At 44.0% G+C, this 14941-nt stretch overlaps 1 protein-coding gene across 6 annotated transcripts in view; it reads left to right on the top strand.

Annotated features, from left to right (window-relative positions):
* RPH3A (rabphilin 3A) overlaps positions 1-14941 on the top strand; it is a 171760-nt gene that overhangs the window by 138351 nt on the left and 18468 nt on the right. For all 6 annotated transcript variants that reach the window (XM_078154322.1, XM_078154321.1, XM_020978074.2 and 3 more), the window contains 3 exons: positions 1958-2032; positions 3935-4044; positions 7332-7458. In XM_078154322.1, the coding sequence (XP_078010448.1) occupies positions 1958-2032; positions 3935-4044; positions 7332-7458 (312 nt within the window). The remainder of the gene's footprint in view (positions 1-1957; positions 2033-3934; positions 4045-7331; positions 7459-14941) is intronic.

The raw sequence follows: 14941 nt of genomic DNA on the forward strand, positions 1-14941 counted from the left end.
CATCTTCTCTTCTTTCACCTCCTTTGAAAATTGGAAAGGGACCAAGTCCTACTGGGGCTCAGAAGGTGAACACTGGACACTGGTCTCTAATATCCCACCCAAGTAATATAGAGTGGGACATTCAAGAAGCAAAGGAGAGACCTAGTCATTGTTCTCTTGGAGTATTTAAGGAGGGAAAGAACATGGATAGCTGGGGGAGGGGAAATCGAGGCTTTCTGGGGGAAGTGACACCTAAGCAGAGCCTTGAAGGAAGATAAGAATTCTAAAAGGCAGAGATAAGAAAGGAAGGAATTTCGGGGGTGGGGACAGCCTTGAGAATGTGTGGGGGTGGGAAATAACAGGTATAGTTCCAAGAAGAGTCTAATTCAGTTGGAATTTTGAGGACATGAAGGGGATTAATGTGAAATAAGGTTGGAGAGGTAGGTTAGACCAGACTATGGAGGGACTCATGCCAGGCTTACAAGCTTTTACTTTATCCTAGAGGCAAGTGGGAGCAACTGAAAGTTTATGAGTAGAATAGTGATTTGGTCAGACCTGGGACTTTGGAAGATGATTTTGACACCTCTGATGGTAGAGGACAGAGAGGAGAGGCCGAGGCAAAGGCTCTCCTATCAGAAAGTGGTACTTGAGTTGAGTATTGAAAAAAAATAGGGCAGAGGTGTGGAAGGAACACTTTCCAGGTGGGGACCAAGCATGGAGGCATGTCATGTCTCATGGGAGGTACAGCAGGAAGGCCATAGACTGAAGGGAAGTAAGGTGAGTAATCCCTTATAGATGAGGAAACTGAGGCAGACAGAGGTAAGTGACTTGCCCAGGGTCACACAGCTAGTAATGGTCTAGGCAAGAGGTGATGGGGCCTCAGCTCCAGTGGTAGTTGTGGGAGTAGAAAGAAAGGAGACATAGAAGAAATATTGTGAATATCTCTGGGTAAGGCCCTGTCTTCTACCTGAGACCTTTTCTGATTCCCTCAGCTACTAGTGCCTTCCCCATCATTCTCATAATCATCATCATCATCATCATCACCACCACCATAGTCATCATCAATCTTGAGTTGATATTTATATAGCACCTACTATGTGCGAATCACCATGTTAAGCACTTTACAATTGTTACTTCATTTGATCCTCACAACAATCCTAGTAGGGAGGTGCTGTTGTTATTCCCATTTTACAGATGAGGAAACTGAGGCAGACAGCGGTTAAGGGACTTGCCCAGGGTCACACAGCTAGTAAGTATCTGAAGTAGAATTTGAACTCAGGTCTTCCTGACTCTAGGCCCGGTGTTCCACCTAGCTTCCTGAAAAAACAATTAACTTGCACTTATTTTGTATATACTTGTCTGTGTACATGGGGCACATGTTGATTTCCACAATAGAATGCTCCTTGAGGACAGTTACTGTTCCATTTTTTTAAATCTTTGTATATTCATCTCCCCGAAGCAACCAGGTGGTACAGTGCATAGAGCACTGGGCTTGGAATCAAGAAGACTCATCTTCTTGAGTTCAAATCCAGCCTCAGACACTTACCAGCTGTGTGACTCTGGGCAAGTCACTTCACCCTATTGGCCTCAGTTTCCCCATCTGTAAAATGAGCTGGAGAAGGAAATGGCAAACCACTCCAGCATCTTTGCCAAGAAAACCCCAAATGGGGTCATTAGGAGTGAGAGAGAACTGAAAAATGGCTCAGCAACAACAAAAGCTGCCATCTCCTGGAACAGAGCTTGCCACATAATAGATGCATGATGACTGGATGATGTACTTATGTTAAGATCATAGCATTAGAACTGAAAGGGGTTTAAAAGGCCAACTAGTCCACCTCACTCACTTTACAAATGAGGAAACTGAGGCCAGAGAAGTGAAATGATACGGCCAAGATCCTACAAGTAGCGAACAGCAGAGTCTGGAATCATATGCTGATCTTCCTATTGCAGCACTCACACTGGCTTGTTTCTTTTTCAGGGATTAAAACCGATGGACTCCAATGGCCTGGCTGATCCCTATGTCAAGCTGCACCTTCTGCCTGGTGCCAGCAAGGTAACATATTGCCGGGGGCTCTTTACATCTCCCCAGCAGATGGGCCCTGGAAGCAGCCCAAGGCTGCACTAGTAGAGAGTCTGAAAATAGCTCCCTCGTTCACAGAAATAATGCGATAGGGCAAGGTGGTGAAGCCCCCTTGAGTGAGAGAGAGTGAACCGAGCTTCACCCTTTCCAAAAACAGAGGCTAGGCCACCTGGCCTGGCTCTCCATCCAGAAACAGGACCCTATTGGAGAAACTGGGAAGAAGGGAGGAAGGTTGGGTCAAGGGTGGGTCCCTGTTTCCTATACACAGGATTTGACTGGGAAAATCAAGCTATAGTAAGTTAGTTGCTACTCTGGCTAACACTGACTTAACAACTTTGCAATGAGTCTTCTAAAAGCTGCTGGCTGCCTATGGTGCCCTTAGTGAGACAGCCCTCATATTGTGAGTAGGAGACTTAGGTTTGAATCCCACCTTTGACCCTTCGTAGAATCATAGAAACACAAAATCTCAGAGTCAGAAGGGACCTAGTCTCCAAGCCAAGGAAGTGCAATGAAAAAAAAAAGCAAAGCAATGGTTCTTGAGTCTGAGGTTCTGGATTTGAATCTTTCCCCTGTGTGGCCTTAGGCCAGTTTCTTCACTTCTCTGGGCCTCAGTTTCCTTATTTGTAAAATAAAGGAGTTGAACTAGATAGCTTCTCAGGTCCCTTCCAGTCCTAGATATAAGCTCCTATGAGTTTCTTTGCTTGAAAAGCACTCCTCCACTGAGGAGGACCCATTCTCTCCTAAGGCAGCCTAGCTGCTAAGAAGTGGCTCTTTGCACATCCCAACCACTGCTCCTAGCACTGGGGCCAGGAGGAACTAAGTTAAGAGCTCTCACATGGGACAGCCCTTCAAATATTTGAAGATAATTATCATGTAGGGGAGGCATCATGATATAGCAGAAAGAGATCTGGCTCTGTATGCATAGGGCCTGGGTTCAAATCCCACCTCTGATGCCCATGACTCGTGTGACCTTGGGTGAGTCATTTAATTCTATCAGCCTCAATTTCTTCATCTGCAAAGTGAGGATGTTGGACTAGATGACCAGGTCCCTTTCAGCTCTAGCTCTGTGACCTCTTCTAAGTCCTCCCTCCTACAGACTAAACATCCCTAGATCTTTCAACCCACTCCACATATAATAACTTACAGGCCTTCACTATCTCCTCTGGATGCCCTCCAGAACGTCAGTATCCTCCCAAAAGGACAACACAGCAAACTGAACTCTCTGTAGGACCATCGTCAAATTGTTTCACTTCCCCAAGCCTCAGTTTCCTCATCTGTAAAACAGGGATGTCAACTTTTGCACTACCTACCTCCTTGGAGATGTGTAAATTTAGAGCCATCTCCACTCCAAATATTCATGTGGACTATTTGTGCCTGACCTGTGGTAGAGTATTCTGAGCTCACATTGGTCTGATTAACCAGTCGGACACATTGCACCTTGACCCCAACATAGTGATGCCATTTTGGTCCTCTTCAAAAACCAACCAGCCAACCCACCAGGTCTCTTGAAGTGGAACTGCCTTCTATACTTTAAAGTGCTCTAAAAAAAAGAGTGAGTTGTTATTATTGGAAGATATTAGATTAGTTTCTTAAGGTCCCCTTGAACTCCAACCCTCCTTTTTCAGAGAGGGAAACTGAGGCGTATGGTTGTAAAAATCATTTGCCTGTGGTCATAGGACCAGTACTCAGCATTGCAGACATCCTGTCCAGGGTTCTATCCTTGAGAGGATGGGGTGGGTGGGTGGGAACAGAGACCCATTTGAGAAGATATTGGGAGCATCCTGGAGCCACATCCAGAGAACTCCCAGAAGGGGTGGGTTCCATGGTCTGACTCCACACTGAGTCGAATGCCCACATTTCCCTCTTTGATCACAGTCCAACAAGTTAAGGACAAAAACTCTGAGGAATACACGAAATCCCATCTGGAATGAAACCCTCGTCTATCATGGCATCACTGATGAGGACATGCAAAGGAAGACCCTGAGGTAGGTGGGGAAAGTAGAGGAGGAGGTGAGAAGGAAGAAAGGAGGATGGGGGAAGGAGAGGAAGAGTTGAATTGAGATCATTTGGAATCAGGGTCAGGGCTGGGCTGAGGTCTTCTTGGGCCAGGTAGAGCCAGTCACCCAAGTCTGAAATGTGAGTGCATTCCAGATTCTTCCCTCTCCCTCACTCCCCATATCCCATCAGTTGCTAAGTCTTGCTGATTCTAACCCCCCCCCCCACATCTCTTGCATCTCTTCCCCTTCCCCCTCCACAAATAGTTACCACCCTATCACCTCTTGTCTGGGCTATTGCAATAACGTGGTCTCCCTGCTTCCATTCTCTTCCTCACCCTCCAGCCCAACTTCCATACAATTGCCAAAATCATCTTTTTAATGCACATCTCTCTCTCTCCTGCTCAAGACTCTTCCCCCTGAATAAAATACAGCCTGGCATTGGAAGCCCTCCAATGTCTGAATCAAGTCTATATTCCTAAATTGATTTCATACTCCTCTTCATGTATTATGCAGAGTGAATAGAGAGCTAATTTCAGGGTCAAGAAGATCTGGATTCAGGTCTGATGCATACTGTCTGTGATAACTCTTATGACATATAAAAAAGTTTGAGGGATGTAATTTCTGGGTAATTAATCATTTTATTAATTATGGCTAGTGAATAATTAATAAAAAGATGGTCATTTGGCTATCTTTCATAAACCAAAAACCAGACATAACAGGTCTCTCAATGCTTATATTCTCTTGGAAGAGTAAGTGTTCCTGACAGGCAGCAATAAACTCTGATTGGTTGACAATGAATAAGAGAATGAATGTTATAATGAGAGGTGGGCTTATTTCAAAGAAGGGCATGACTCTGATCACTCAGTCTTAGACAAAAAGACTTATCTCTGCCCAGACTACCCCTTTTAGGACAATCTAAGCTAAAGGAGGAGTCCACTTCCACTCAGACCTGTATGACTAAAATATATTGGGCTGGAATTCACCTGGAACAAAATCTCTTTACCTCTTGATCAGATCTCAATTTTCCCAGTTGGGATTTCATCTCATTATTAGCCCTGAGCTTCAGAAGCTGGCTGAATAACCTACAGGGGCTGATTTCTTACTGAGGAAGTAGGAAAGAAAGCTTAGTCCTAATTCAATAATTGGTTATTAATATAAGAGAGAAATTATCATTTCTCTTACTCTGGACAAGTCACTTAATCTCTCAGAAGACTGTAAGTTGCACTATAGTTGTTGATCTGCATAGGTAGATGGAGCTTTCTCACTGCAAGTACTTTACACTAATGAAATCCCGGGTCCAGTTCCCTATGCCCTCTCCCCTCCAAAGCCAAAACCAAATGATAAATATTCTACATTCTAACCAGACTGGTCTACTAAAGGGATTTTCCTCATGTCTCTAGTTCTTAGCAATCTCTTCATCTTCAAATCATCTCCTATTCAATTCTCTACATAAATACTCTATTCCTTTAGCAGAACATAAGCTTTTTGAGGGCAGTGCCTTTTTGCCTTTATATCCCCAATGCCTAGTAACAGTGCCTGGCACATAGTAAGCTCTTAATACATTTTTTTTTCTGGAGGCAGTTGGGGTCAAGTGACTTGCCCAAGGTCACATAGCTAGTAAGTGTCTGAGGCTGGATTTGAACTCACATACTCCTGACTCCAGGGCCGGTGCTGTATTCATTGCACCACTTTAATATAGTTTTAAAAATTGAATTGTTGGGCTGGGCATGGTGGCACATGCCTATCATCCCTGTTACTGGGGAGAATGAAGCTGGTGGATCACTTGAGCTCAGGAGTTCTGAGTTGCAGGGAGGCTATGGCCAATCAGATGTTCTCATTCAGTCTGGCACCAATATGGCGAGCCTCCTGGAGCAGGGGGCCGCAAGGCTACATAAGGAGAAGCAAATCAGTCTAACTTAGAAAAAGAGCAGCTCAAACTTGTGTGCAAAGTGAGGATGATCCCATGTGTGGCTGCTGCCCTTCCAGCCTGGGCAGAATAGGGAGACCCAGCCTCAACTTTTACAAAATTAATTATAAATTGAATTATTGAATTGTTCCCAGTCAGATAGAGAATGACTAGCCAGTTTAGGATTTTAACTACTCTTTATGGTCTCTGTCCAATCTAGCCAGTGCTGGGGGAAGTGGAGAACATTGCAGAAAGTGTGATGGATTTGGAATCAGAAGACTCAGGTTCAAATCCTAGCACTGCCACCTACTAGTGATTGAATTTGAAGCAAGTCTCTCCAACTTTCCAGGCCTCAGTTTTCTCCTCTACAAAATGAACGGAGTTGGACTAGTCTAGTATGTCAACCTCAGATAAAAACAGGGGCCACTAACCTATACATAAGGTTCCCTGCCAGAGGCATATTGACTCAGAAATCTATGTATTAACATTATCTATGTTCTGTTATATTTTTATATATTGTTTATTTTTGTTTATTTGTTTTGTTATTATTGTTTGCTTTTATTTATTTTAGTTTTATTACTTTATTGTTGGTTTGGTTTGTTTTGTTGTTTTATTTATCGTTTGTTTGTTTACACTTTATCTGGTTCTGCCACATTTGGGCCAGCCTCCTCTTTGACGCTTTGGACTAGATGACTTTAACAATCTCTTCCAACTCTAGATCTATAACCCCATGATATTTGTCTACCTATCAAGGAAGAACTAGGTTCAAATTCTACCTCTGACACATACTCGCAGTATGATCTGGGGCAAGTCACTTGATCTCTTAATTCTGCTGACACCTTCAGGCAGAGAAGGGGCCAATCTGCATTTGTGGAGGGAGTTTCCTCACAAGAGAGTTCCCTGTAATAATGAAATCAAAAATCCAGTCCCTATTCCTATCCTTATCTTTTTTTCAACTGAATGCCAAGTAGGATGGTGGAAAGGGTATAGACTGGGAATCTGGAGACTGTTCACTAGCTGTGTGATTTTGAGCAAATCACTTCCCCTCTGTGGGCCTCAGTTTCCACATCTGTAAAATGAGGACAATAATACCTGTCCTTTCACCTCATAGGGTAGTTGTGAGCATTAAATGCTATGATTTGTATAAGGTGCTTTGTGACAAGAAAGCTTTATGTAAATATCAGCTGTTGTTATTTACTAGACTGTCAGCACCTTGAAGGCAGGCATTGTACCTTATTTCATGTTTCCTTCCTGAGCTCACAGCACAGAGCACCGAACAGAGCATGCTTAATTAATTTTTGGGCAATGGAACCTATTAGATGATCTCTATTGTTATCGTTTACAACTGTCATTATCATTCTTATCTCAGGATTTCTGTCTGTGATGAAGACAAGTTCGGCCACAATGAGTTCATTGGGGAAACCCGATTCTCTCTGAAGAAACTGAAGCCTAATCAGAAGAAGAATTTCAACATCTGCCTGGAGCGGGTTATCCCTGTGAGCTAATTAGTTCATTTCAATTCAACAAACATTGATCGCATGCTTACTGTTTCTCTTCTACCTCCTATGTTGTGCTGGGTCCTGAGGATAGAGTTGAAAAGGAAACAGTCTCTGCCTTCAAGGAGCTTATATTCTATAAAAGGAAGAAGTGTGTCTGCAAATAAGTAAAAATGAAGTAATTTCAGAAAGGGGAGTGCTAACCATATGGAGGAGGAATTGAAATTGAGCCTTGACGGGAACTAAAGATTCTGACAGATGAAGGTGATGCTTACAAAAAACAGCCTGTGTAAAGGTGTGGAGGTGGGAGATTGAAGACTACACACACACACACACACACACACATACACACATATATATACATGTATACACACATGTATGTATACATATACACACACATATGTACTTATACACACTCATATATACCCAGGTATATATGTCATATATAAACATACACACATGTGTGTATATATACATGTATGTGTGTGTGTTTGTATGTATGTAAAATAACAGAAGGTGCAAAAGGCTGAGATTTGGGAGGGGCAGAGTGAAGGACATGGTCATCCATCAAAGATAACCCTAGTAGGAGGTTTAAGGAATTGTTATAATAACAATGGCAGCTGGGCGGCCTAGTGGATAGAACACAGGACTTGGAGTCACAAGGACCTGAGTTCAAATCCTGCCTCAGTCACTTATTAGCTATGTGACTCTGGCTAAGTCACTCAACCGCTGCCTGCCTCAGTTTCTTCATCTGTAATAGCACTGCCCTCCCAAGGTTGTTGTGAGGATCAAATAAGATAATATTCGTAAAGCACTTTGCAAAGTTGAAAATGCTATGTAAATGCTAGCTGTTATTATTATTATTATTATTATTGCTAACAACAGTAACAGCAATTTTAGACTAGACTTGTATATTCATTGGGAGGTCCCAGATGAGAAAGCCCCCCCGCCCCATGCAGGTGGACTCTTTCTCTGCAACTTATGGTCTTAATAACCTAGAACTGAGCACTGAGAAGTGAGCTGCCTATGTACTGGGCATTGGGCTGAGCGTTTCCAAGACACAAATGTGACAGCCCTGTCCTCAAGGAGATTACAGCCTATTTCATACACCTTTACTTCAAAAGACTTTGAGAGCTTCCCAAACACTTTGCTCACCATGATCATTATATAGGATGCCTTCAAGAAAAGTGTAGGTGATCCCTGGTTGAAGTTGTCGATGGCGGGAGTTTTGGTCACGTAGGGACCGAGGTCCTTTTCAACTGTGTGTGACATTTCATGATTCTAGTAGGAATTATAGCTAGCATTTACAGAGCACTTCAAGGTTTGCAAAGAGTTTACAAATGCTATTTCATTTGCTCATCATAGCAAACCTGGGTATTGCTATTGATGAAGATATTGGGGATTCTCAGCTTAAGTGTCTTGGCCAGGGTCACACACTAACAAGTGTTTGAGGCAGGATTCAAACTCAGGTCTTTTCAATTCCAAATCCAGTAGTTTATCTACCACCTAAATGCCTGATTACCTTATGCTTTGATTTCATTTGGTTCTCACAATAGCCCTCAGGAAACAGGCAAGACAAGGGATTATTTCCCCTATTTTACAGATTAAAAAAACTGAGAGTTGAAGTGGTAAAATGTCCTTCCCTAAGTCACACACCTAGCAAGAGGCAGAGGCAGGATTTGAACCCAGCTCTCTTGTATCTTGAGATCCTGCTTTCTCGAATTAGAATTCTTCTAATTCCTGTTGCAGAGTTCTCAACAGTGGACCAGGGAGAATTTGCATAGTAAAATGGGATAGATTGGGTTAAGGGTCAAATGAGCAAATGAGGATCAGAAAAGCTCAAAAGAGATCTGGAAAGATTTCAGTCAGTCGGTCAATCAACAGGTGTTTATTAAATACTTTCACTAAATATTTTCTGAGCACTTACAATGTTCAGGGCTCTGCTTAGGGAGATACAGAGATATGCCAAACGTGGTCACTTCCCTCAAGTTGCCTACAGCTCAGGGAGCATTAGTCACCTAACAAACATATACTAAGTACCTAGTATGTGCAAAGAATTGTGCCCAGAGGTAGGGGAGCTACAAAGTTTAGCTAAGACACAGTCCCTGGTATCTTCCTGTTTAATAATTCATATTAACTAAATCTATTATATATCATACATATTAATTAACATTAATAATCTAATAATTAAAACTTACTGTTTAATAGAGGGGTAAGAAACCAACCCAAATAATAACGATGATGATTAATGATGATGATATCATGGGTTTGGAGCTGGAAGGGACCTCAGAGGCCAGCAAATTCAACTCCCTTATTTTACAACTTAGGAAACTGAGGCCCGGAGAGGCAAAGGGATATGCCCAAGGTCAAACAGGAAGTGACCAGAGTAGATTTCCAATTCTGACCTGGGAGTGGAAAGCCAGTATTCTTTCCACTATAGCACAAGCATATGGTAATTTCAGATTTGCAAAGCATTTTATGCAAGTATTTCATTTGATACTCACCTTAGTCCTTTGAGCTGGTGGAGGCATTCCCCATTTTCAAGGTGAGGAAACTGAGGCATAGAGCTAGGCTGAGGGACTGGCCCAGAGTCACACAGCTGGCAAATATCAGAGGCAGGATTTCATCCCACCTCTCTCTGGACTCCAAGTCTGTCTCTCTTTCTACCATGTCATAGGGATATGGACCATGAGACAGGTACAAGCAAATGCTCTCTAGTCTCTACTGAACAAGGCAGGCCTTGAAGGAAAGGTAGGATCTAGGCGAGGACAGAAGAGAGATGGTAGGGAATTTCCAGGAGGGAGTGTTTGCTGGTCGAAAAGGCATGAAGGAGGGAAAGAATAAACAAAGCACCGAGGATGGATTTAAGAGGGCAATGACAAATTTCTGGTGGTGCCTCCTTAATCCCAGCCTCTTTCTCCTCTTGGGAGAGTTGTGGAATGCCAAGAGGAACCTTAGAGAACATTCAGAGCTGTGAAGAGCCTTAGGCCATGGAGTGTCAGAGCTGGGGGCGGGGCTTTAGAACAGGGAGTGTCAGGGCTGGAAGGACCTTAGAACAGGCAATGTCAAAGCTGGGAGGGGTCTTAGAACAGGGAATGTCAGGGCTAGGAGGGAGGGCTTGGAACAAGGAATGTTAGAGCTAGGTGGGGTCTTAGAATAGACAATGGCAAAGCTAGGAGGGACCTTAGAACAGGGGGTGTCAGGGCTGGGAGGGGCCTTAGAATAGCGAATATTTGAGCTCAACATAGAATGCAAGCTCCTTGAAGGGTAAGGGCCAATTTGCTTTTGTCTTTGTATCCCCAGTGCCTAGCACACAGTAAGTATTTAATGAAAGTTAGCTGAATTCTTGAGTTGGCTAGGAGACCATATCTTCCAAATTCATCATTTGACAGATGAGGAAACTAAGGCCCAGAGAGAGGAAATAGCCTGTCCAAAGCCACCTAGTATGAGTGGCTGCACGTAGGCTGGAACCCCTCTCCCTCCTAGGCTGATGCTCTTTCTTCCCGCCTCCCCTCCTCCACTTTACAGCTGGCAGTGTATCCCTTTTCAGGAAGCAGGTATGGGGGAGGGTCTCAGAGGATCAGGGGATTCTGTAGCAGCAGCATCCCACCGTATGGTCCACCAGAGAAAGATTATCTTCATGCTACACGATGTTTTTAAAACACAGGTGAACAGAATGAGACATAACCAGGACAATCACAGTAGGGAATAACATCAAATACCAGAGTCCTCAAAGCAGTCTTCTCCATGAGTCCCAGGGAATTACATGCTCCCATGTGGGTCTTCACAGGATAATTAGCAGTTTGCTGTCTCTTTCAGCCTAATTATGTTCTCTTAATCAGAGGAATCCCTGTGATAGGAGCTCCACTCTGACCAAAGTTCTTCCTGCTTTAGGAAGAAAGCAAAGGCAGGGGGCAGGGGTGGGGTTGTCCTATTCTTCAGGAAGCCCCAGTAGCTGGAGCAATTGCTCCCCGATTCCCCTTGAATCTCATCTGTACTTTGCTCAGCAAACTCCCAACTGTCTTGATCCCCTACTATAAGACGACCATTGGTCAGGTCAGGTCAGTCCCAAATGGATTTCTCTTCCATAGAGGCTAGAGGCAGCATGGTGCAATGCACCCTGGACTTGGCATCAGGAAGGATAGGATTCAGATCTCACCTCAGAAAGCTACTAGTTGCATGGTTCTGGGTAAATCATTTCACCTCTATGACACTCGGTTAAATGGTCCATCAGTAAAATGGAAATGATAATACCTACAGTACCTACCTCACAGGGTTGGTCAGAGATCTAGGGCTGGGATGGATAGTAGGGGACCATCTAATACAACCTCCGTATTTTACAGATAAGGAAACTGAGGGAGGAAGTGACTTGTCATACAGAGAGAAAATGGCAGAATCAGGATTTGAACTCAAGTTCCTCTGACTCCAAATCCAGTTCTTTTTTCACCATACAACATTGTTGTGACAATCATATCAGAAAGTATATAAATGAAGGGCTTGATAAACCTTAAAGCACTATATAAATGTTATTTTTTGCTATTATTATTATAATAGAAGTTCTATGTTCTTGGAGGGGGAAAGGTTGGAACTCACAAAAATATCTTGGAATTTACCATGAGAGGAACTGATCTCTCAGGATTGACCCAAACTAAAACATCGATCTCACAGTGAGACCCCTCACCTTACTCTCAGATGTCCCACCCCACCCTGGGGCCTTAGATGCTTACAGAGGATCAATCTGATAATCAGATAATCCAATCCAAGAAACATTTAATTAAGTGCCTACCATATGCCAGGCACTGTGCTTAGCCCTAGGGATACCATGAATTTTGCCCTCAAGGCGTTTGCAGTCTAATGGGAGGAAACAACACACAAAAGGGGTGTGTTGAGGGGTGGAGAGAACAGGGAGTACTGGGCCCAGGGGCATCTTGTTCCAAGGAGTGAAAAACAGGCAAAGCGATAGATGCAGAGTGGAATGAGCCAAAAGGTCCAGCCCCCTGCAATGGAAGGCACTGGGAGGAGTTTGGGGCAGAGAAAGTTGGGGTTTTATTAGACTATGTAAAGGGAGCCAAGACTCCCATTTATACTTAGGTAAAGGAGTTGGTCTTTTCAATCCCAGAAAAGGGTCCACATTCCTCCTCCACAGCTGACTAGAATGGACTTTCGAGCTGCTGAATGGAGTAGCTCTGCTGCTAGATGCCATGACTGATGGGGAGGGGCAGGAGGGAGAGACATTCTCCTTAGTCCATGAATCTCCTCCACAGGCAAAGGAATGCCTTACCATAAACGGCTGCTCAATGACTTTTTATATAAAGCCAAGGGGCATAACTGAATCTCTCAGGCAGTGACTAGTTGTGTTCTATGTGGTGGTGATTACCTCCATCCAATGGCCAGGGCCAAAAAGCTTCTAAGAGTGATGAAGGAATTTCTTTCTACCTTGTTATAAGGTTGTAAGAAAACTCCTTAAGGGAGATAAGGAAAATCCTAGGATCACTATTGTAAAAAAAAAATGTATTGGAAATACGATTGGCTAAAGTTATATATTCAGCCAGAGGCAAAGCCCTGGCTTTTTCCAGCCTCATAGTCCACCATTAAAGTCAATCAATATCACGTGATAAGCATTTATTAAGTGCTTATTATGTGCTCAGTGCTGGAGATACAGAAAAAAGGCAAAGATGAATGTCCTTGTCCTCAGTGAGCTCACATTTTAATGAGAGAGACACATGCAAACCACTAGATTACCAGAGCTGTTGTTCAGTTATTTCAGTCATGTCTGATTCTTTGTGACCCCATTTGGAATTTTCTTGGCAAAGATACCAGAGTGGTTTGCCATTTCCTTCTCCATCTCATTTTATAGATGAGGAAACTGAGGCAAACAGGGTGAAGTGACTTGCTCTAGGTCACACGGTGGGTGTCTGAGGACAGATTTGAACTCAGGTCTTCCTGACTCTAGGCCTGGCGCTCTATCCACCATACCACCTAGCTGCCTAGAGATTACCAGAGTAGATGGGAGGTAATCTCAGAGGGAAGGCACTAGCATTTAGGGATCAAGGCAAAGAGATGAGGGTGGAGACCAGGAAAGACCTCTTGCAGAAGGTAGAATTTGAGCAGAGTCTTAAAATGTCAGTGAAGCTAGGAGGCAAAGATGAGGAGAGCATTCCAGGCATGGGGGACATCCCGTAAGAGAGAAGGCAACAAACCTGGGAGACGGTGGATCATGTGCTGAGAATAACAAGAAATCACCAGTGAGCTCGTCATTGCCAAGTCCAATGGCCCTTTTTCAAACCTCATTCTTCTTGGTTTCTCTGCAGCATTTGACATTGCCCCGATTTCCAGGGTTTGACACTGCCCCGATTTCCAGGGTTTGACATTGCCCTGATTTCCAGGGTTTGACGCTGCCCCTGATTTCCAGGGTTTGACATTGCCCCAATTTTCAGGGTTTGACACTGCCCCCGATTTCCAGTGTTTGACATTGCCCCGATTTCCAGGGTTTGACACTGCCCCTGATTTCCAGGGTTTGACTTTGCCCCTGATTTCCAGTGTTTGACATTGACCCGATTTCCAGTGTTTGAAATTGACCCGATTTCCAGGGTTTGACACTGCCCCTGATTTCCAGGGTTTGACACTGCCCTGATTTTCCCAGGGTGGGGACTGGGAAGGGGGGATGGGACCAAATGCATTTCCTTCAGCTGTACCTTTCCTTGCCTGCCCTCTGCTGGAGTTGCTAGTGAACAGGAAAGTGAACCAAAAGAAAGACGAAGGGAAGAATCAGAACCCGAGAATGTCAGAGCCAGGAGGGACCTCGGGGCCATTAAGTCCAACTGCCCTCATTTTTCAGAGAAGGAAACTGAGGCCTAGAGAGGCAGAGAGACTTCCCCATAGGGTCATAGAGCTGGAAGGGATTTCAGATGCCTTCCAGCCCAATTGCCCCATTTTACAAAGGAGGAAACTGAGGCCCTGAGAAGGGGAGAGTGACTCACATGGCTCTGGATCTTGAATTCCAGCTCATTCGTGTAAATAGGAATTGTTTCCTTCTTTGTCCTCATACCCCCAGTGCCTAGCACAGTGCCTGGCACGTGTTGTTGGTGTTCAGTCATGTCCAACTCTTCATGACCCCGTTTGGGGTTTTCTTGGCAGAGATATTGGAGGGGTTTGCCATTGCCTTCTCCAGTTCATTTTACAGATGGGGAAACTGAGGCAAACAGGGTGAAGCGACTTGCCCAAGGTCATATGGCTAGAAGGTGTATAAGTCCAGATTTGAATTCATGTCTCCCAGACTCCAGGCCTGGGTCTCTCTTCACTGTGCCATCATGAGTGCTTATTGATTGCTTGTTTTTATATGGCCCAGCACCTTGCATAGTGCCTGGCGCGTAGCAAGGGCTTAGTAAATGTTTGTTGATTGATTGGACCTAGGTCTTCTGACTCCAATTTTAGGGCTCTTTCACAACCCAGAGTTTGGGCTCATAAGTAATGTTAACAGAAT

The sequence above is a fragment of the Phascolarctos cinereus genome, unplaced genomic scaffold, assembly GCF_003287225.1.
Source record: "Phascolarctos cinereus isolate Bilbo 61053 unplaced genomic scaffold, phaCin_HiC Scaffold_4;HRSCAF=312, whole genome shotgun sequence".
Lineage (NCBI taxonomy): Eukaryota > Metazoa > Chordata > Mammalia > Diprotodontia > Phascolarctidae > Phascolarctos > Phascolarctos cinereus.